At 46.2% G+C, this 23,164-nt stretch overlaps 1 protein-coding gene across 5 annotated transcripts in view; it reads right to left on the bottom strand.

Annotated features, from left to right (window-relative positions):
• PPP2R5D (protein phosphatase 2 regulatory subunit B'delta) overlaps window positions 1–21,230 on the bottom strand; it is a 55,778-nt gene extending 34,548 nt beyond the window's left edge. For 2 of the 5 annotated variants that reach the window (XM_083433058.1, XM_083433059.1), the window contains exons 1-3: window positions 21,080–21,230; window positions 16,300–16,422; window positions 709–910 (exon numbers count right to left, since the gene is read on the bottom strand). In XM_083433058.1, the coding sequence (XP_083289184.1) occupies window positions 709–910; window positions 16,300–16,422; window positions 21,080–21,106 (352 nt within the window). In that variant the 5' untranslated portion in view covers window positions 21,107–21,230. Of the gene's footprint in view, window positions 1–708; window positions 911–16,299; window positions 16,423–16,567; window positions 16,671–21,079 lie in introns of those variants that run through there. The other 3 variants (XM_083433055.1, XM_083433057.1, XM_083433056.1) reach the window with 3 other exon arrangements.
• Between the last annotated feature and the right edge of the window lie 1,934 nt (window positions 21,231–23,164).

Below are 23,164 nucleotides of genomic sequence, written 5' to 3'. Positions count from 1 at the left end.
ATTGTGTCAAAGCCATCTTTTTTATATATACTTCCCACAGCCTTCAATCTTCCTGTTACCTTTTCAGCTAAAGTAAATGGCCAGATTACCTGGATAATGTTAATCCTAGACCAGTTTCCCACCACTTACTTTTCAGCCGCTGCCAAAAATATAACTAAGTCCTTGTAGGAACACCCGTGTTTTAATTATCAAATATGGGCAAGAACACTAGCTAAGTAATGCACTGTTGCTTACAACCTGGACTCTCCTCTGCTGGAGGTTCTTAGCCAGAGACTGGGTGGCCCATCCCTGACAGGGGCGCTATAGCAGGATTCCTGGGACTAGATCAGAGTTCTCCAACCTTGGGCCCTTAAAATAACAAATAACAATAATTTATACTGCGCTCATTGGGCTGGGTTTCCCCAGCCGCTCGGCCGTTCAAATCCCAGCGACGGGGTGCGTTCCCGTTGCTCGGTCCCTGTTCCTGCCAACCTAGCAGTTCAAAAAGCACCTCAAAGTGCAAGTAGATAAATAGGTACCGCTCCAGTGGGAAGGTAAACGGTGTTTCCGTGCACTGCTCTGGTTCGCTTAGTCATACTGGCCACATGACCTGGAAGCTGTACGCCGGCTCCCTCGGCCAGTAAAGGGGGATGAGCACCGCAACTCCAGAGTTGTCCACGACCGGACCTAATGGTCAGTGGTCCCTTTACCTTTACAACTCCTTCTCACCTTTAAGGGCAGGGAGCTTCTGGAGTTCCCGGTTTTTGCTTAAGTTGAAGCGGGAGGAGCTCTGCCGCCGCTCCTTCTTTACAATCTGGGGTCCCCCTGAATACTTGATCTTATTCAGCTGGGTTGGTGGGGGGGTGCTGTTGCTGGGTCGCTTATTCGAGGTCTGCTGCTGCTGCTGTTGCTGCTGCTGCTGCTGCTGGACCTGACAAGAGAAGGAGGTACACAGACAAAAAATGGTTAAGTACTAACTTGACATCAACGCGCCTGTAAGTAGTCAGTGGTTTGCTGTAGATAAAAGAGTCGGCGCGCTATGTTGGTTAGAGCGTCAGATGCGATCTTGGGAGACCAGGGTTCGAGTCACCACTTGTCCATCAAGTCTGCTGGATGAACAGATCCCATTCGCAACCAGAGGTACCACTGTAATGCTCGAACAAAGCCCGAAACCTGTGGCTTGCACTCATCCTGCAAATCAGGATACAGGCAGCGTTAAACCTAAACCACCTCTTGGAGGTGAACCTAAGCCTCGGGATGTACTCTTCAGCCCCACAATGCTTCCCCCCAAAAAACTACCGTATTTTTTGCTCTATAAGACTCACTTTTTCCCTCCTAAAAAGTAAGGGGAAATGTGTGTGCGTCTTATGGATCGAATGCAGGTTGCTCAGTTATCCCAGAAGCCAGAACAGCAAGAGGGATTGCTGCTTTCGCTGCGCAGCGATCGCTCTTGCTGTTCTGGCTTCTGAGATTCAGAATATTTTTTTTTCTTGTTTTCCTCCTCTAAAAACTAGGTGCGTCTTGTGGTCTGGTGCTTCTTATAGAGTGAAAAATACGGTACCTCCTAGGAGAAAAGAAACCTGGAACGCATCATGCTAGCTTGACTTTCCTTTATTTCTTTTGAAGACTCCTAGGGCACACATACAAACAAAATGTAGGCTTTTTCCTTCTTCCTGCAAGACCTTTTAGAAACTGTTCCAGCAATTGATTACCTTGCCATTATTTCACAGTGAGGTCCGTAAGGCATAGCTGTTAAAATGGAAAAGAAACCCTATACATTTTTAACACAGGGCCCTATTTTCCCATTTGCCTGGGCTCTCTCCTTTAAGAGGCTCCGTTGCCGTTTACATTGATTCCCCCCCCCCCTTTTTTTCTTTTACCGTAACACATTCATTCATTAAATCAGGGATGCAGAACTCTCAGGTCTGGAGGGCCCACTATAGAGCTCCAGAACTCTCTCTGTGGCTTTCAGGACTCTGCCTAGGCTACATGCCTCTTCTCAGACCACACACCTCACCAGCCCTATGTCACCAGCCTCTACGAGTGCTTTTGCCTGCCTGTAACCTGCTCTTGAACTGTGATAATGACTCTTGCTCACCTGGATGGAGAGACAGGTATATGGGTACCGATAACTCTTGACTTCTGCATGGCTGAAATGTAGTCTACAGTGGTACCTCTGTAGGTTAAGAACTTACGGTAATTCGTTCTGGAGGTCCGTTCTTAACCTGAAACTCATCTTAACCTGAGGTACCACTTTAGCTAATGGGGCCTCCTGCTGCTGCCGCACGATTTCTCTTCCCATCCTGAAGCAAAATTCTTAACCCGAGGTACTATTTCTGGGTTAGCAGAGTCTGTAACCTGAAGCGTCTGTAACCCAAGGTACCACTGTACTGTATAAAAGGTTAAGACTCATAGCTCTGCCCACATTTTGCCTCTAGTCAAGGTTGGTAACTCAAGATATATAAGCCAATCACCACTGAATGGCACCTTAAACCTAGGTTGCAGTCACCACAAGGGAATGTCTAGGCCAGGGTTAGAAACTGGGATAGAAAAGCTAGGAGCCAAATGGCTTCTGGGACCTGGGTTGTGAGCGCCATTGTAGGGGAAACAATACTTTATTTATTATTTTGATAAGCATGAACTAATATGCAATTCACATAAGCGACACATTGTTAATGTCACAATTTTAGCAGAAATTGTTAATACATGTTTAATCTGATGTTTACAATAGCAATATTGGCATCATACTTCAGTTTTCAAAACACTCTACTCTTTAATCCAAACTCTTCTTAATTGTTAAATTCTTTAACATATTGTCTCTGCTTAACATATACTTCGAGGTTTCAAAGCACAAAAAGCCAGGCACAAAAAATTGCACCCAGACTTTCTGAGGTGCTCGCAAAGAGAGAATCTTTAGGCGCAAAATACACCCGGCGCCCTGCTAATTTCGAACCCTGGTCTAGGCACCATTTTTTTTTGGCGATTTAATTTATTATTGCTATTCATTTCTATACCGCTCTATTTTTTAAAGGAAAAAAAATCTCAAAGCCATTTACAGCACATTAAAACACCAAATGAAACAAGCCAGAATGAAACAAGTTCAAGCTTCAAGGAAAATATTTCAGATCTTTCTCTAAGTGACATTTTGCTTTCCCCATATTTATTTACCTACTTAATTCATATAGCTGGCCCAAAGCAGAGGGACTTTAGGAAACCAGAGTGGTATAGCGCTTAGAGCAGGCATCCCCAAACTCGGTCCTCCAGATGTTTTGGGACTACAATTCCCATCATCCCTGTAAGATAGGGATGATGGGAGTTGTAATCCCAAAACATCTGGAGGGCTGAGTTTGGGGGTGCCTGGTTTAGAGTGTCAGACTAGGAGCTGGGAGATCGGGGCTCAAATCCCCAGGGAAGCTCACTGGGTGACCTTGGGCCAGTCACAGCGTCTTGTCGTACCTCACAGGGTTGTTGTAAGGATTATCTGAGGGGGGGGGGAGCCATGTACAGTGGTGCCCCACAAGACGAATGCCTCGCAAGACGGAAAACCCGCTAGACGAAAGGGTTTTCAGTTTTTCGATGCGCTTCGCAGGATGAATTTCCCTATGGGCTTGCTTCACAAGACGCAAATGTCTTGCGAGTCTTGAGATTTTTTTTTGCTCCCCACCCCCTTTTTCTAAGCCGCTAAACCGCTAATAGCCTTTCAGCAGCTAATCCGCTAATCCTTTAATAGCCGCTAATAGCCGCTAAACCGCTAACAGCGCTAATCCGCTAATAGGGTTGCTTCGCAAGACGAAAAAACCACTAGACGAAGAGACTCGCAGAACGAATTAATTTCGTCTTGCGAGGCACCACTGTACTCCTGAGGAAAAGGTGGGATATAAATGCAATAAATAAGCTCTTCTGCTTACTTTCTTAAGAAAACAGGAGGGGCCAGTCAGATGGAGGTGTCAGTTGCGAACCTGGCATCCAGAGACCTCCACGTGGTCACAACTGGACCTGTGCCAGTTGCAAAACGCACCAGGGGAATTTCTAACACTGCCTCTGGCCATGCCCATCACGGGCGTATGACCCATGGGAATGCAAACTGAGTTCCAAGACTGAAAAAGGTTCCCCAGCTCCACATTAAATGAAAAATGATTTTTAAAAAAATTTAAAATGCAGGCAAGGCGGACACCCTCACAGAATCCCAAAAGAACAAGCGTCTTGTCTTCACTAAGGACTAGCTCACACATGCATGCTCACTGCTCCTTATCTACAGCAGCAAGCCGCCACTTAGTGCACATGTGAATGAGCCATCACAGATCAAATGCCTGCCTCCACCCCCACCCCCCAGGCAGAACTGCCGTATCATCCAATGTCAGAACCACAGCACTTCCAAATGGAGACAGCTTGCTCATTCTGCTGAGAGCCACCAAGCTTCGGAGGCGGGGGACTAGTGCCATGCGTGACTCAGCCCTGGGTGTGTTTGAATTCATGCTTGCTGCTCGTTAATAAGTGCCCTGTTATCTTAAGAGGATAATTTCACATTTGCAGAGGGTGGGTCACCTCAACAGCATAATGAAGTGGATGAAGCAGCAGACACCGGTCGCAGAAGAGTTTTGCGCAGAAAATGTCAAACCTTTCTCCTTTTGCACAGCCACCTGGCAGAACTCTGCACGCAAATCCGAAAGAAGACAAAAATCTAGGCAAGGCTTTCCCCATCATACAAAACAGGCTGAAGTGGTGGGCTGGTGGGCTGCGAATACTGCATTGTGAACGCAGTAGCCAGACACCTGGGCTTGAGCTGATCATCTGGCCAAACTGCATGACATCAAACTGCAAAGTCTGGACTCTACGGTTCTTTGCATCTTACCGCAACCTCACACACAAAAACCCTGAAATGCAAAGTCCTTTGCTGCCTCTGCACCCGGTCTCCTTCCCACCCCACCTTTTGGGCCTTCATCTGCTGTTCTTTTCGAAACCTGCTTTTATCTCCTTGAGCCGAACTCTCCTTGGGTTTACTCTCCCAAAGAGCTAATTAGGAGTCTCTCCATGCTGATCCGCCCCAAAGCCAGCGAGAGGAAAGCAACAAAAGGATTGGTAAGCTAGTCACAGTGCAGGATTTCAACAGAGAGCTTTGAAATCGCCTTCCTCCTGAGGTTCCAATGCTCAAGGCAGAGTAACATTAGGAAGAGGATTTAAGAAGTGAGCAAAGTATAGATTTGCAGCATAATAATGAATGGAGACGTTAACAATGAGGCTGGGAAGGAGGAGCTGGAGGGGAGGCAGAGTCCATCGTCCAGACATCAACGCAGCGGTGATAAAATCCAATGGATCAGAGTTGTTTGCTGAGGACAAGGCCCGGGCTGATAAAGTGCTGCAAGAAACAGGCTCGAAGATACTGGTCAATCTTGACCATGATCAAGTTAACACGCTTTAGGAGAGCTTGCACCGCAGAACCAAATGCGTTTTTGGAACGATGTTGATTCACTGTGCTCTGGAATGTAAAGTGTTGTGGCAATATGCACCCTTTGGGAGGAAGGGAGCACTACGAATTGAATGAATGGATTTTATACGGCCATAGCTGCACATTTTATTATTTTGTGCAAGCAATGATGCAATTGCCTTTGTACTCAGCGAGATTTTAATTTTTAAAAGGCTACTTGAAACTAGATGAGGAATGGCTGTCCGTGTGTGTATGCACACACACGCACACACACACGCACACACACACACAGCACTCTCTCTCCAGAGCCCTGGCAAATGTGAAAGCAGGAGGAGATTAAACTGGAGCTGGTATAAACAAATATATCAAAGGGGAGGAGAGGATTCTGCAGGACACCTAGAAACAGGAGAGAGAGAGAGAGAGAGAGAGAGAGGAAAAACATAACAGAACCCCATTCCTAAATGCTGCCCTCATTTTGCCAACACAGGCTAAGTTAGCAAGGCTGGCAGAACTTCCTCCTGGATTCACTCCAAGTTCGTTTCTCGCCTCCCAAATCCAACCCTTAGCAGGTTAATTCAAAACGTTTCAAAAATGGCATTTTTAAAAAAAGGCTCAAAGAACAGGAAGCTCTCCTTACAGGTTTGTGTAGCCCCTCTTTCCCCTCCACGGGGGAGGAGGGAAAGCATTTTTAAGGTCTAGGCGATGTGGGGAGGGGAGAGAGAGAAAGACTGTGGATGGTAGCTATAGGAAATGGGGGAGGCAGTCCCTGGACCAGGGCGGGGGGGGGGGGAGTACTGTGGGAAGCAAACTGGACAAAACAACGCTCTCCAAAAGACATTTGGAAATGGATGGCCCTTTTTCTGCTGCCCAGCCCTCGCTCCCCACTTCTCTTACAAGGGCCATGGGGCGCCTTGCCAGTCCCCACCCCACCCCCACTGCCTGCTGCATATTAACAGGATCTCACCACAGCCAGTTCATTATAAGTCTGAAGAGACCCTGTGCCACTTCTCAGCTCATCCTTCCCCAGAATCTTGAATAGAGTATATTAAAAAGAGAGAGAGAGAGAGAAAGGTTGTATCAGCCTGTCAGTTGGGAGTGTTTCTCAAAAAAAGACGAAAAGAAGAATACACACACACACAAACGAACCTCAACAAAACCTCCACAAAATATAATGACTAATATGAGCCCCCTGGAAGATTTCTGGTTTAGAACCACCTGGCGACAGCAGAATAAGCAGAAACAGCCTCTTATTGTTTTGCCCAGAGGAGATCAGAAGATTTAAAAGACAACAAGCAGAATTATTAGAAGCTCCTGCAACTGAATTGCTGTGCTTTCATCAGAAACGTGCTTGCACAGAGTTTGCTGGCTTAAAAAACAAGCACACTGTCCCGCCCAATTTTTGAGGACAAGAAGAAATAAAAGTCTCTCTCTCTCTCTCTCCGGACTTAATATGTGATGCTTGCTGCTGCATTTTATTTTATTTTTTAAAGCCACTAATAGCAGGCAACAAGGAGGGATGGTTTTCATCAGGACCACAGAGTATGGTTAACCCTTTCCTTCCCTGCCGAAATTCCCCATAAAAATCGCCTCCCACGGCTGCTATCATCAGCATGGAAGGAAACGTGGGTTTTTTGGCACCAGTGGAATGTAAGAACACTCCCCACTGGAAAAGACCAATGGACCAGCTCAGGCATCCCCAACCTTCGGCCCTCCAGATGTTTTGGACTGCAGTTCCCATCATCCCTGACCACTGGTCCTGTTAGCTAGGGATCATGGGAGTTGGAGGCCAAAACATCTGGCGGGCTGCAGGTTGGGGATGCCTGGCCCAGGTGGTCCAACGACCTGGTCTCTCTCTGAGGCCAACCAGTTGGCTATGTAAAGTCCGAAACCAGGACCTTAGCACAGCAACACTCTCTCCCCACTTGCAATTCCCACAACTGGCATTCACAGAAACATTGCCTTCCAAAAGTGGGGACAGAACCTGGTCATGGGGGCTAGTAGCCATTGAGAAGCCCTATCCTCTATGAATGGGAGCTTCCCTCTTGCGGTTAATAGCAGCCGGAGGGGGAGAAGGCGGCCAAGAAGAAAGGTTTAACCTCTTCCCACGCACTGTTGTTCTGATGAAAATTCCTATCTCTGCCAAGCGGCTGCTTTTTTAAAATAAAGAAGGAGCAGCAAGTGCCGAATTTAGCATCACATCCAGTTTCGGCCTTCTGTTCCAACTCTGAAAATGACAAAGCACTAAACACTTGAAACTCAAAAAGAGTTCGAAATATCTCTTTTTAGGATTTCTTTCTCACGTTACAATTTAGCATCCCAAGGTAAGTTGTCGGAAGGAGGCGGTTGGGGTTGGCGAAGGTATCCCTGCATCGCAGGGGGTTGGGGTAGATGGCCTTTGGGGTCCCTTCCAATTCTGTGAAAATTAGCTATAGTAGAATCGCAGGATAAAAGACTGGGCCATTAGCAGCAGAAGCTTAGGATCTCCTGCCCTTTTTGTCAGGGTCTTATAAGTGAACAAGTCTGCAGAATCCTTCATCCCTCTCTTTATGTGGGAAGGAACTGCTGTGACCATTCCTACTCCTGGCTAGTGGGATGGAGGAACCACAGCTTTTTAACAGAAAGCCAGAGCCAAGGTACAAAATCAGATTCCCCATGCAATGCATCTTTTGCTGGACATCTTAGATTGCAGAAGCGATCAAACACCTGAATGATCCCTGCTTCCATATAAAAACTAGCACACTTGTAAAAACTGCACTGTGGACAACTACAAGGCTTGACCATTCAATAAAGTTGGGTATTCTCTTTGTTCTTCTGGCAAAGATTGCTTTCTCTCTTTTAATTTACCTACGTATTTATAATCCACACTTATATATATGTAAAAAATCAAGACAACAGTACAATGCATAAAAATAAAATCAGCATAAAAACATTAATAACTACTGATTGGCTAAAAAAAGAGAATTCATGTTGCGAAGGCCTGTCTAAACAGAAGAAATCTGGGTGGAAGCGTTGTTCCTGTCAAACCTCTACTGGCAGTGAGTTCCACAGGACAGGGCCTGCCACACTTAAGGCTCAGTCCCTTTTCACACTTTACATCTAAACAAAATCTCTCATTTCTGAGGTCCCAGCATTGCGAGACTTGGGTCTTGAAATTGCCTTTGCCATGTTGATGTTTGCTCTTTCAATGTTCTCTCTCACACCCTTCCCTCGGGTCTTCATCCACCGTTCTTTTTTAGACCTGCTTTTAAAATGCGTGCGTTTGTGTGCGTTCTTGTTTCCACTATGTGAGGTTCTCTTCAGTTGTGCTTGCCCTGAAAATGAATAGAGAGCTTTCCTAGTGCTGATCCACTCAAAAGCCACTAAAAGGAAACCAACAAAAGATCTGGGCAACATAGCATGTCTAGGCTAGAATCCATCTCCCTGACCTGCTAGCATCTTGAAAGCACAGGAGCTGTTCTGTTTCGTTTTACTGAAAGGCCGGGAGCATCCAAGCATTTAGAGCAATGCGGTTCAGCAACGGGCACCTCTGGGCTGTAGCTCAGCCAATGAGCACCTGCTCTGGATGAGCAAGGCCCAAGGTTTAATCCCCAGCATCTCCAGGTAAGGGATGTGAGAGATTCCCGGAAAGATGCTGCCAGTCAGCTAGATGGACCAATGGTCTGACTTGGCATCGAGGAAGCATCCTAAGCAGCCTTGATTCCCTTTGTTTTGTCATTTCCAGGAACGACTACTCACTGTTCCTTCAACCTGCTTGTGCTCTTTCTGAAGCCGGAAGAACAAGCAGCTGCAATGCAATTACCCCTCCGTGTGCTCTGAGCAACAACTGTGCTTCAGACTAAGGGGCGGGTTTCATGTCCTCAAGCATCAGGGCCACACTGCAAGGCACCCACTGCTGCATGGGCGACTTTAAGAGGACTAGGCAAATTGACGGAGGGTAAGGCTATTAGAGGGACGTGGGTGGCGCTGTGGGTTAAGACACAGAGCCTAGGACTTGTCGATCAGAAGGTCGGTGGTTCGAATCCCCGCGACGGGGTGAGCTCCCGTTGCTCGGTCCCTGCTCCTGCCAACCTAGCAGTTCAAAAGCACATCAAAATGCAAGTAGATAAATAGGTACCGCTCCAGCAGGAAGGTAAACGGTGTTTCCGTGCGCTGCTCTGGTTCGCCAGAAGCGGGTTAGTCATGCTGGCCACATGACCCAGAAGCTGTACGCCGGCTCCCTCAGCCAATAAAGTGAGATGAGCGCCGCAACCCCAGAGTTGGACACGACTGGACCTAATGGTCAGGGGTTCCTTTACCCTTTACCTTTAAGGCTATTGGTGGCTAGAGACAGAATGTCCCTGTATACCAGCTGTTGGAAGGGAGAGCACTGTTGCACTTATATCCTGTATGTGGGATTTCCACAGGCATCTGACTGGTCACTCTGAGGATTGCATGCCTAGATAGGCCACTGACCTGGCCAGCAGGGCTCTTCTAATGTAGACTTCTGAGCAGCCCTAGACACTGGGGACTGTCCCCCACATTTTGAAATTCATTGCCATACGGAGAGATAATTTTATTAGTGTTGTTGGAAAAAGAACTTTGTGAGTTTCTCTATCACCACCACTGCTTCTCTCTTTGCAAACTGGAGCAGCTCATTTCTAATTGTTCCTTCCGGCATCTTTATTAGGGCTGCCAGTTCTCTGCCCTGCAGAGCTGGAGGATAGGAAACTTCCCAAAATCACATTGGTGTCTAGCTGCGAGGAGCTCTCCAAGATGTCAGGCAAATATCCTGGGGGATATTTTTTTTTTTTAAGCTGGGGGATCCTAGGGATTGAACCCGAGGCCTTCTGCACTCAAAGCATGAGCTCTACCTGCAGAGCTATGGTCCATCTACAGTACATGTCAGAACAAACAGAGCTTGATATGATGTTGAGCTTGCAAGTGAGGAGAACGTCCTCTGCTAAAGTAAAGAAGAAGAAGAAGAAGAAGAAGAAGAAGAAGAAGAAGAAGAAGAAGAGGAGGAGGAGGAGGAGGAGTTTGGATTTGATATCCTGCTTTATCACTACCCTAAGGAGTCTCAAAGCGGCTGACCATCTCCTTTCCCTTCCTCCCCCACAACAAACACTCTGTGAGGTGAGTGAGGCTGAGAGACTTCAGAGAAGTGTGACTGGCCCAAGGTCACCCAGCAGCTGCATATGGAGGAGCAGAGACGCAAACCCGGTTCACCAGATTACACTCTTAACCACTACACCATACTGGCTCTCAAGTAAAGCTCCAAGAAGGGCATGTTCGCGTCTCCGCTCCTCCACATGCAGCTGCTGGGTGACCTTGGGCTAGTGTGATGCAATGCATCAGAAACACAGAACATGGTCCTGGATTCAGGATTAACATGGTGCTGCTTATTCTGCTCCCACAAAAACTCAGTATTCATAAAAAGGAGCGGGCAAGCTTCCTGTTCTTGTGGCTGGAAAGGCATGCTTGAAAGTGTGTGGTTAACGCCTCCTGAAATCTCAGCAGTCGGAGAATTGATAAACAAAGACTTCCTAAGCTTGGTTGGCTAGGTGGGGGGAGAAAAACAGGAGTTCAGTGCCTTCTGTTGGTTTTTGTCCATCCCCACTTCCTAACTAGAAAAACCAGGATAAATTAAGTAACACGGAAATGGGGAATAAATTAAACAAGGGAAATTATGCAAGTGTGCTCATTTTTGCCCTCGCATATGCACATTGCAGAACTGAACTTTTGTTGATGCAGAATTTTAATTTGATTTGTTTGAGCAAAGAGTAAACACGGCCCTGCCCTGCACACTGGAAGCAACTACAAGCTAAAGGCCGCTGCTGCAATAATTAGTTTCAATGAGAGAACGTATCAGCTTGCACACATGATGATTTTCACACCTCAAATACCTAAATTTATCCTTTGCATGGGGAGTAACTGAAAGACAAATTATTTTGGAGGAGAGAGCTGGAAACCTGCAATCAGTTTTGCCTAAGGAAGACATGCCCCGTCAGCCTATGTAAGCAATAAGTCTGTACTTGCAGGAGATAATGGGTGTGGCTTCCATTTGTACGACTAGTGTTGTACCTTTGGCAGCGGCAGATCTGACATAGGAGAGGAATTGCAAGGAACATCTTAATGCACATCAGGAATGGTGCAGGGCAGGATTGTTCAGTAGCAACACCAGTCCAGACCCCAGAGAGAGTCTGGCAAACGAACCATACCAGGATGCTGTTTGTGCATCAGAAGGCATCCGATAAAGAACCAACTCATGACTACATGTGCATTGCATGAGTTTGGTTACATTGAAAGGACTTGCAGATTTACACCTACAAGGCTGGCTTTGAATTGCATGTAGGGCACAGGCCCTTTTCTCTACTTTAAGTGGGCTTTGATTAGGTCAATAATTTCAGAGGGCTGCTGTTTCCACTCTGCTCTGCGACCAGAATTCCATCAAGAAGGCATCAAAAAGCAATGCAGACTTAAAATGTGCCCTGCCCTCTATGGGAGCGAGACAACGGGAGTTCTTGGTTTGTGTCCAGATCTCTGCACATTAAAAGCCTGCACACAGACATTATATTTCAGCATCTGATTGCTCTGGTAACTGCCGGGTTCACCTCTATGTAGATGCACACCCATTAGAAGCAACTAAAGATCATTCTTTGCTAGGGTGTGACTGCTGCCCAGCTCCAACATAGCAGGCAGGAATAGAGGACAGCTTCTGAGCTTCTCCGGCCCATTTGCTATTCTAATTATTTTCAGCCCAAAGAACATCTTGCTAATGGATGCAAGCTGCTGAACAGTTTGCAGGTTTTCTTCCAGGCCTTCCCCAATGTGGAGGAAGAACGGGATAAATCCCAAGTACGGAAAAATAGGGATTCCTGACCCACATGACTTTGCCATGAGCTTTAGTGCTAGGCCCCTAAACAGTTAAGTTAGGGAAATCTAGGAAATCTGGAATATTTTTTCCCAAGAGGGTAAAAGCTGACACCCCCAATTCTTTCATGCCAACTGCTGGGGCATAGCAACAGTTTCTCAGCCGAAATTAACGGAAAGCCTCAAGTTAGTTTTACACTTGCTTCCAGGATGCTCACAATTGCTTAGCACATTCTTAGGTGTCACACACTCACAACTATGCTTTCAGAAACTGCATCAGCATTGTTTTTTTAAGCAGGCTGTGTGAAAACTAGAGCTGTTGTTTCATTGAATAGTAATAGCCATGCTAGCGCAACAGAACATTATTTACTGATAGTTTGAAAGAACTCCAGCCATCGTCATTAGCAACTTTTAATCAATGCCACAAGGGTAGCTGTATCCTGGTGCAACAAAAAATATGACAAGAGTGCCTGGTGGCATCTAAAAAGACTATGGCTGCAATCCTAACCATGTCTACTCAGAAGTAAATCTCAATGAGTTCAATGGGGCTTACTCCCAGATTAAGTGGGGTCCGTATGATAGCCTAAGGTATTTTCAGCAGCCTGACCTCACTTTGTCATTTTATTCCCTCTCTCTTTGGCCACATTCACACCATACATTTAAAGAACTTTGATACCACTTTAGACCATCATGGCTTCCACCCAAAAACTGTGGGAGCTGTAGTTTGTTTAGGGCAGGCTTCCTCAACCTCGGCCCTCCAGATGTTTTTGGCCTACAACTTCCATGAGCCCTAGCTAGCAGGACCAGTGGTCAGGGATGATGGGAATTGTAGTCTCAAAACATCTGGAGGGCCGAGGGTGAGGAAGCCTGGTTTAGGGTGTTGACAGTTATTAGGAAGCCCCTATTCTCTCACAGGGCTACAATTCTCAAGAGTTCCCTGTGGAGAGGTATTTACTGCTAAACCACTCTGGGAATTGTAGCTCCTGAAATAGAATAGGGCTCTCACAACAACTCTCAGCACGCTTAACAAACTGCAGTTCCCATAATTCTTGGGAGACAGCCGTGACTGTTCAAAGTGGTATCACAGAACTTCGAATGTATGCTATGAATATGGCCTTGATGCCCATGAATATACATATCTGTGAATAAGCGTTCCTACATTATATGAATGGGGCTCTTGTCCCTGAATGTTAGGACTTACAGTAAATCTTCAAGACAACAATACAAGAAGAGAGGCATTTCCCGGTGCTTACTTAGTCCCTTTCTTCACCCTACTCTACCTCAAGCCAATAAAAGAAGTCTGTTTCTGCAACCAGAGATGGTGATGATTATTAAATCTGTATACCACCCTTCATCTGTAGATCTCATCATAAAAACACAAGATAAAAAACACAAAATGCATAATAACAACAAGAACAGGAACAAACCAATAACCCTCTCTGCCCACCCCAAGCTGAATCTTACTTCAACACAATAATAATAATTTATTATTATTATTTATACCCCACCCATCTGGCTGGGTTTCCCCAGCCACTCTGGGCGGCTTCCAACAAAATATTAAAGATACAGTAAAACATCAGACATTAAAAACTTCCCTAAACAGGGCTGCCTTCAGATGTCTTCTAAAATTATGGGAAAACATCTTCCACTACATCTGAGAGCAACCAGCTACCTTTGGGAAAAGCAATAGCCCTGTCCTCACTGCCATTAGATGGAAAGCTTTCCACAATACATTGTTTGGTTTAATCCAAAGAAAGGGCACTTGTAGACTCCCAACTCCTAACCAGAATGGCCAAGGTCACAGATGACGGGAGCTATAAGGAGCTATTTCTGGAGAGCCACAGTTTCTCCCACCACCACCAATCCAGGTGTGATCAATAATATTATCAAAGGGATCTAACCTTGAAAAGCTAATGTTTAGGACTCCTGTGATTTAAAATGGGAAGGAGAGGTCTACCACCAACACACTCAAGTAGGAAAATGGGAATCTTCCATTGACTCAGGAAATGCTAGCCTGACTCCTCCCTGAGTCATGTCGTGGGAAACCCCCAAGATATCTGCCAAGATATCCAACACAGTGGATGGTGTTCCTCTTCCTACTTGGGACACAATGAGCAAATATACACAAGGTGGAATTCCCAACTGTGTTTACATATTTTAGTACAGTACTAAAATTAATTATTCTAGAGTTGCCCCGACCTATTAAAAGCTATTGATTGGAGGATATATCTTTGGAGCACTCTCAACTTCAGGCACAAAAAAACTTCTTCCAAACTCACAGCTGATGAAAAATAATTTCAAGTCCTAGGCCTCCATTTTTAAAAGCTATTATCAGATCCTGCAGACCTTTCCAATTCCTAGATGACAGCATCAAGAGTTTACCCAAGCAACTGGAATTTTCCCAGCCCTATCTTCAAGTGACCGTTAAATGGACCTTTGTTTCTTATTCCAAAATAAGACCACCTCATGTTTTCTAAGGCTGAGGTGTCAGTGCTAAATGGAAGCAGACCTCAAGGAGGGGGAACCTTATCTACCAGAACCTCATCAAGAAGCCTCAACGAAGGATTAACTCTAAGAGAACTTCACTACCACACAGGCATCCTCATCTTTGACAATACAGTGGTACCTCGCAAGACGAATGCCTCGCAAGACGAAAAACTTGCAAGACGAAAGAGTTTTTGTTTTTTGAGTTGCTTCGCAAGAAGAATTTCCCTATGGGCTTGCTTCGCAAGCCTTTTTCTTAAAACCGTCAATACATTCCTATGGGAAACCATCAATGCATTTTCTATGGGAAACCATGCTTCGCAAGACGAAAAATTCACAAGACGAAAAAACTCGCAGAACGAATTAATTTCGTCTTGCGAGGCACCACTGTACACACATTGTACCATGGGAAGAAGAACCCTTGTACTTCGAATCCTGCAGCACTGCTGTCCCTTTAACCCAAACTTCACCAATCTGGTGTCCTCCAGATGTTTTGGACTACAACTCCCATCAGCCCCAACCAGAATGGTCAATGTCAGGGATGATGGGAGGTGTAGTTCAAAAAACACCTGCAGCCCCAAAAAATGTTTCAGTCTAAATAGAGAAACAGATATTTTTGTTCTAACCTTTCTCCTTTTTTTCTATTTACAATACTGCCACTTATTTGAATTTTGAGGGGGGGAAAAAGCAAAATCTTCTTTTAGGTTTTGAAAACAAGTCCGCAACCTGTACGCTTTTCTACCACAGTCAATTCCATGAATGCCATCAATTAAGCTAAACATCCTTCACTTGAATTTCTCTGCCATTAATTCTGTGCACCAAAATAGTATTCTGGTAATCTCCATCTACCCTAGACACACACACTTGACTAGTCTTCTGTTCAGTTCCTTTCCCACAAGGTTTAGTTCTCACGCTTTATCTCTCTTAATTAAAAAACAACAACCCATAAAATAGGTTCTGCCTATTTTTCATCTAAAACGAACGTATTTTATAATTAAATAAGAGGGTAGGTAAAAGAGCTCAGGAAATAATCACAAATTACCAAAACCTGGTAGATGGATTATATTCAACACTTATACAAAATTTATAATTGTCCGAACTGTTTTATGTATATGATTTTGTTGCAATCCGCAAAACAACCACATAAGGTACAATATATAATTATTATAATCACCATGTTTCAGATGAGGAAATGGAATCTGCTGAGGCTGTGTGGCTTGAATAGAAGTAATTTCAGGAGTTCCAACACCAACGGTAGATTTGAATTTTATAGTTCAGACACTTAATTATTATGTTACATGCTAAACCACCACGTACTGCAACCTCTCACATGCTTTTTCGGCTTGCGTAGAGATTTAATTTCTATTGGTGGTTTCCATTCTTCCTTTACCAATCCCCTTCTCCCTCTCTGATCTCACAATAACCTATCAGCACAGGGGCTGATAGGAACACTGATGGAAGTTGCAGTCCAAAATATCTGGTGGTCTCCGTGTCAGGGAAGGCTCCTGTAAGCCAACCAGTCTGCAACATACATCATGCAAAAGATGACTTCAGCATCCTACCTCTTCTGAATTCTCCGTGCCTCCATCTTTGCCACTGCCACTGCTGCCACCACCACCACCGCCGCTGCTGCTGCCGCTGCTGCTACTGGCTTTCGTAGTGCTTTTAGTAGACTTTGGAGGCTCCTAAGGAGGAAAAGGAACAGGAAAAAAGCACATTCAGATGCACTGTTTTACCAACAGCTTAACAAAGTTCATGAATCCTGCAAGGCAAGCATCATGAAACCCCGACAGAAAAAGAGGACACCATCCCATAAATAGGCTCCTATACCATGCTCTCCATGTCGGTGCCCAAGAGACACAAACTTCCTGGCGCAAGAGAAAGGTCTGTGTACGGAAACACACTGATCATCATCCAAGTGCTTCTGCTAGAACGATCAATTCTCTTCCCTTTAAAAAGGGCACCTGACTCTCTTGAAGTCCCACCCACTGGTGGGGGGCAGCTGCCTGTTTTGCAGCCTGTTGCTCTCTCTGCCTTAGCCAGAGCAGCCGAGTCTCTGCTCCTGCCATCCTCCATGGGAAAGGGCTTATCTGCCAACAGCAAGCAAATGCTAGTAAACTGCTATTTAGAAAGCAGTTTGCAATGCAGGCAGAGAACAAAGACTGGAGGACAAACTGAAAAGAGGTTCTCAAGCTGCGGGGAGGGAGCGCCATTCAACTGGTGTGTGGACAGTCAACAAAATCTGTATTCGGCCTATTTTTTCCACCCTAACACAGACAGAAGCCGTACTGACCAAGGTAGAATTCAATGGGGCTCTCTCTCAGGCAAGTGTGTACAGGCTACAATCTAAACGAACTTCAACACAGGTAAGGAAAATACATTTACCAGTTGTATTAAAACATATTTCGCAAGGGAATTTGACCTGCGCCAAGGCATATGTGATGGGCTGCTGCGGAAAATGACGCTTTAGTGAGCCTGTGCAGCACAGTGGTTAAGAGTACTGGACAAGGACTAGGCCAGGGTTGAAATCCTCCCTCAGCTATGAAGCTTGCTGGGTGACTTTGAGCCAGGCATTCACTCTCAGACTAGTCTATGGTGCAGGGTTGCTTTGAGGATAAAATGGGGAGCAGAACGGGCTTGTCTGAGGAAAGGTGGGATAGAAATAATAACAAACAGTATTACATGCTGCAGGACCACTTTTGTTTTTTGCTGTGAAATGCATGTGTTTGATAACCATATTGTGAAGATAGATAGATAGATAGATAGATAAAACTTTATTCGCATTAGTCAATGGCCATAGCAACAGTAAAACATTACAGTATACTCAGAAAAGTAAACTTGATATAAGAGCACAATTTAAAGTCCTGAATCAGCCGTCAGTTAGTGGCCCTTATTCTGATTGCCCCTGCTATGAACCTAGCAACCTTTGATGTTATCTGTTATAACCATATTGTGAAGAGATTCTGTGTTGTGCCTTTAGGTCCATATCTGCTGCTCAAATAAAAGGTGGGAGAATTCATCAGGGGATTTGGGCTGAGTGTTCATCAGTATGTGGATGATACCTCTCATTTAAATCGGAACCAGGGACTACCTCTGATGGTGACTTGGAAACTACAATTAATCCCCAATGCAGTTGCTAGACTGATGACTGGGAGCAGCCACCAAGACCATATAACACTGGTCCTAAAAGATCTACATTGGCTCCCAGTATGTTTGCAAGCACAATTCAAACTGCTGGTATTGACCTTTAAAGCCCTAACAGCTTCAGCCCTGTATACCTAAAAGAGTGTCTCTACCCCCATCATTCAGGTTGGACACTGAAGTCCAGCTCCAAGGGCATTCTGGCCCTTCCCTCATTGCAAGAAGTGATGTTACAAGGAACCAGGCAGAGGGCCTTCTTGGTTCCGCCTTGTGGAACGCCCTCCAGTCAGATGTCAAACAGATAAACAACTACATGACTTTTCATAGACATCTGAAGGCAGCCCTGTTTCAAGAAGCTTTTAATGTTTGATGTGAGGTCCCCCCCCCCCGCCGTATTTTCCTGAAAGCCGCCCAGAGGGGCCGGGGTAACCCAGTTAGATGGGTGGGGCACAGTGTTAGAAACTAGGATCTGAAGCCAGGGGCTAAATGGCACCTTAAATCTAGGTTATGGGCACAACAACATAATGTCTAGGCACACGCTTTAAATAACAAGAATAGAAAGCTGAAAATGAATGAACTGCAGCTAAAATATTATGTTCATTTTTTGCAAGGTCCAGTCCTTCCCCTGCCCACCCTTCTAATATTCTTAAGAGGGTCTCTTCTCCAGTCTTCGGAGAGTAACTGGAAGTGGGGAGGCAGAAAAAAGGTCCTCCTTTCCTTCCACTCTGCAGTTTTAATATGAAATTTTAGGCACAGTGCTGCACCCAGAGCTCAGAAATTGCTTGTGCAATTCCCTGTCGCAAAATGCGCCTAGAACAATGGGAGTTTCAAACACTGGTGGGGTATAAGATGATGATGATGATGATGATTATTATTATTATTTACATGTTCCTGCTTCATGAACATGGTACACAGGAACAGGTCTTGTTCTAAGTTCAAAGCCATCTAAAGCCTGGCAGCTGTTTTCCAGGGTTTAGATAGAAGTCTTTCTTGGCCCTACTGAGAGCTTCTGGAAATTGAACATGCAATCCCTAGGCAATGCATGTCCACTTCCACTAGCAGGAATGTTGCACTCATGAACCTTTAGCTCAGCATGCCAACATACCCCACTTTGCATACTTCCTCTCTGCAACTGATCCACACATTTGTGCCACATGCCTTATGTTGCACAGAGGCGCCACGCCTACATTGCACGTTACATGGATACACACATTACTTCTGGGGTGCTAAGTCTTCCGGACTCTGCTCCGAATCCTAGACTCTGCACGTTTGTTTGTGTTCTGCATACTTCTGCAGTGTACAGCAGTTCACAGGAGTTCTGTCTTCTATCCCCTTAAAGTTATTCACAAATGCCTGGCCAATGTCTGCACAGGGTTCTCTGCGCACTCTCACTTAGCACCCAGAGCCTCCTGTGTCCCAATATCGGCCCCACCAGGTGCTTACACTACCTATACAGCCTTCTCTGCATTTGCACATAGCGCACACATGAACTCTGTGCCCCACACAAAATAACACAAACCTTTTTTTCAATATTCTTCCTCTTTACATGCACATGCACACACATCCTTCCTAAATATCACATCGTCAGTGCCTTTCTTCATGGGCCTTGAATTTGCCCCACTTCCACAGTGTGACACTCCTGCCGCTTGCCTAAATCTGCATTTGCCCCAGTGCCACTTAGGTGTGGTTGCGATGTACTGCAAAAGGCAACAATGACTGTGTACTCTTTCCCGTAACTTTGTGCTGAAAACGCAAGGGTCCGATTTAAAGGGAGCAAGCAATCTGCCCTTAGGCCTCCCCCTGCTGCACGGCAAGACAAGTGTGAGGCCTATTGTGCTTGTCTGACCTCCGAATGCAACACCAACACACGCACACGGGCATCGCGCACACGCCTGCACAGGGAGCCCCCGAACCGGAAGCGATGGACGCGAAGGAAGCATACAAAGAAGCGCAGCGCATCCTCCGCTATCGGTGCGCGCACACTGCATTCTAGGACGCCCAGGCCCAGATCCGGGTTGGGTCCCCCCCCCCCGCCTCCGGAACTGCCACGGAGATCGTCACTACTAGATTCCCTCTTTCTCCGCAAGCAAGCAAGCACTCAACCCAACCCAACCCAACCCCCCCCCGTCCGTGCCATCCAACGGCGCTTGCCTATGCACCATGCTGCAATCGCCTCTTCTCCTCCCTCCCTCGCCTTATTCTCGGCCCCTGCATTTCCCCTTCCACCCCGTCTAGGATGCAACGGCCTCTTGCCCGTGAGCACCCTTGTGCTACGCCGTCGCCGCCACCCTCCCCAGCCCGCCTCTCCCCAGGTGCAAGGCTCCTGCACGAGTGCGGACATTTTCTCCCCCGTGTGGGTGCTTCTCTGCCTGCGCGTGTGCGCGCCTAACTCAGGGGGCCCGTGCTCAGAGGCAGTTAACAACAAACGGGTTGTGCATTGTCTGACCAGGGCGTCTTTTCCTGCAGTTAGATTTAAAAGACAGACAGAAAGACATATGTATTTGTGTGCTTTGTGTGTATGCTTAACCCACGGATAATAACAAATATGTTGTGCATTGTCTGGCCCGTGCGTCCTCCCCCCCCCCATATATATATATGCATTAGATGTAGATACAGAAATAAAGATATCTATGGGCTTGTGTATGCTTAACCCAGGGCGCCCGTGCTTAAGAGTGTAGTAACAAATATTTTGTGCATTGCCCGGTCAGTACCTTTCCTATATATAATATATGTGAATCAGATATTGATATAAAGATGTGTGTTTGTGTGTGCGCGCGCGCTTGCTTAACCCAAGAGGCCCGTGCTCAGGAGTACTAATAAATATGTGGTGCATTGTCTGGCCAGTGCGCCCTTTCCTACATAGGATATACATACGTGTATGTGTGTGTGTTGCAAACCTAGACCTGCAGGTGTGTGTGCACTGATTTGCTCGTGAGTGTGTGTGTGTTGCACAGGCACACGGATCCTGCGTCGAAGCCCCGGGCTGCTGCAAGTGCAGCTGCTTCCTGCCTGCGTCCTCGGCGCGCGGGGCGGCTCCACTCCCGGCGGAGGCCCCGAGCTCGGATGCCGCCAGGCCCCGGGAAAGGCTTTGGCGCCCGGGCGCTCCCGCCCACCCCACCGCCCCGGCCCTGGGGCGGGGTGGCGCCAGAGAGAGATGGGGGTGGGCCGGCCCCGGGGCGCCGCCGCCCCCCGCTCGCTCACCTTCTCTTTCTTCAGCTTGTAGGGCATCCCGGACCTCGAAAGCGCTCGCTCGGCCTCTCCCGCCGCCGCCGGCCCGGCCTCCTCTCGTCGCCCTCCCTCGGTTTCTCCTCGCCGCCGCCGCCGCCTCCTCCCTCCCTCCTCTGCGCTGGGTTGGGTGAGCCCCCGATTGGACCCGCTCGGCCCAACCTGCCTGGCAACCGCCTCGCTAACTGCGCTTCATTGGCCGCCGGCGGCCGCGCCGATTTTTGTCATTGGAGGGCCGGTTTGAAGGGCAGCTGGGGAGGGCGGGAGGAGGCCGCTGCCGGTTTTGCAAAAAGGCGCCGCCGCGGTTGTGGGGAAAGCGGGTGGGATTGGAAGAGGAGGAGGAGGGCGCCAAGGGGGGCGAGGGGGCTTCTCTGCCGCCGGCTGCTCGGGGTGGAGGGGCTGCCGGATTATGGATATAGGTCACCATGGCTGCTTCGAATAAGTTGGAAGGGGTGTGGGTGCCGCGACTGGGCGCCCTTTTGTGAAATAAGGGACCAACGGGGGTAGTGCAGCGTGCAGGCCTTTCTTTCTCGCTGTGTGTCTCTTTTCTGTGTCATTGTCAAGGAGAAACGCCGATGGAGAAGGCAACCCCGCGAAGTGAAAGGTTGCCGTGAATGAAGCTGCTCCCAAAGAATGGCAACTGCATTGCAGTTATAATTCTTTGCACATGCACACACACACACTTAAAAAGTGCCAGCCATTAATAATGTTTCCGTCGCTGCTCCATCAAGTACGAGGTTCTGCTATTATATGAAGCGGCAATTTAAAAAAAAAAATAAACAATAGGAGGAACCGTAAAACAGATTTAATAATAATAACAACAACAACAATTGAAGACTCTTCTAGGAAAATGGGGTTTATACAGCCCAGCTCCTAATCAAGATCCACAATCGGTCAGAGAAAATAAAATTGAGAGAGGACCAGAACAATAATTCAGGACCTATTTAAAATTTCAGTAGAACCACATGAGAGAATTTAAGCGCTGCTTAACATTCCTGTTGAAACTGATGGGGCTTAAGTTAGCTTAGGTTTGGCTGGTTTGTGCCCAACATTTTCAGGAAAGAATGAAAGTGAAAACAAAAAGGCTGAAATCCTAAACACAACGGACTAGAAGTGAGTTGGGTACAGTATTTAGCTCTGAGCTTCTTGGAGAAAAGAGAATATAAACTGTAACAATCAAGAATACTTATGATCCACAATCCACTATGCTAATGCAGTTAAAGACATTTCCAGTGGATCCAGATATGAATGCAAACGTGGGTGCCCAACAAAGCAAGGCTGAAATCAAATTGGCGCTTAACCCGGGAATAAGTCCCACTGAAAACAATGTGACTTACTTCTGAGGGGAGACAGAAAGACTTGCACTGTATTGTCTGATCAATATCTAGGACAGGGCAATAAAAAAATACTCATCTAAAAAAATTTGAACCATTTTTCAGGAAAATATTCTGAAATATGCAGCAACAACATAACAAACTTTAAAACTCCCAGTAACCTTAAAATAGTATGTACAAACTGCAGCAAGTTGCCCAGTACAATAATAAAACATAATATAGTCAGAAGAAAACAGCATCACTATTTTAGCAGCTCAGTTAAAAGCATTCCATAAAAGCAGCAATGGACAAGTGTGTCTTCAAGTGAGGACTGCTTAAAAACTTGTAGAGAGTTGGCACAGCCTTGCTACAAAAAAAGGCTTATGGGGCTGGAGCTTTTATTTTAGGAAAAAAATATTATCCAAGGAGGAACATGGTAGAGTTTTATAAAATGATGGAGAAAGTGAATAAACGTATTCCTCCTTCTCTGTGAAAATAGAGTAAAATGTGCGGCCTGAGTCTGCAAGCTGTACTGAATTCAGTGGGGTATGGTAACATCTAAAAATGTGCATAGGATTACAGCTTTGGTTGCTAATTTCAGGAATTTTAAAAATGACTTTTTTTCACAATGCATAATTAATTGATGGAATTAATTGCTGACAGATGTGGTGATATACACTAGCATAGATGGCTTTCTTTAGAATTAGATGAATCAATGTTCATAAGCTTATCAATGGCTACTAGTCAC

The sequence above is a fragment of the Podarcis tiliguerta genome, assembly GCF_965153285.1.
Source record: "Podarcis tiliguerta genome assembly, chromosome: 3".
Classification (NCBI taxonomy): Eukaryota; Metazoa; Chordata; class Lepidosauria; order Squamata; family Lacertidae; genus Podarcis; species Podarcis tiliguerta.
This window is presented reverse-complemented; position numbering and strand designations above follow the sequence as displayed.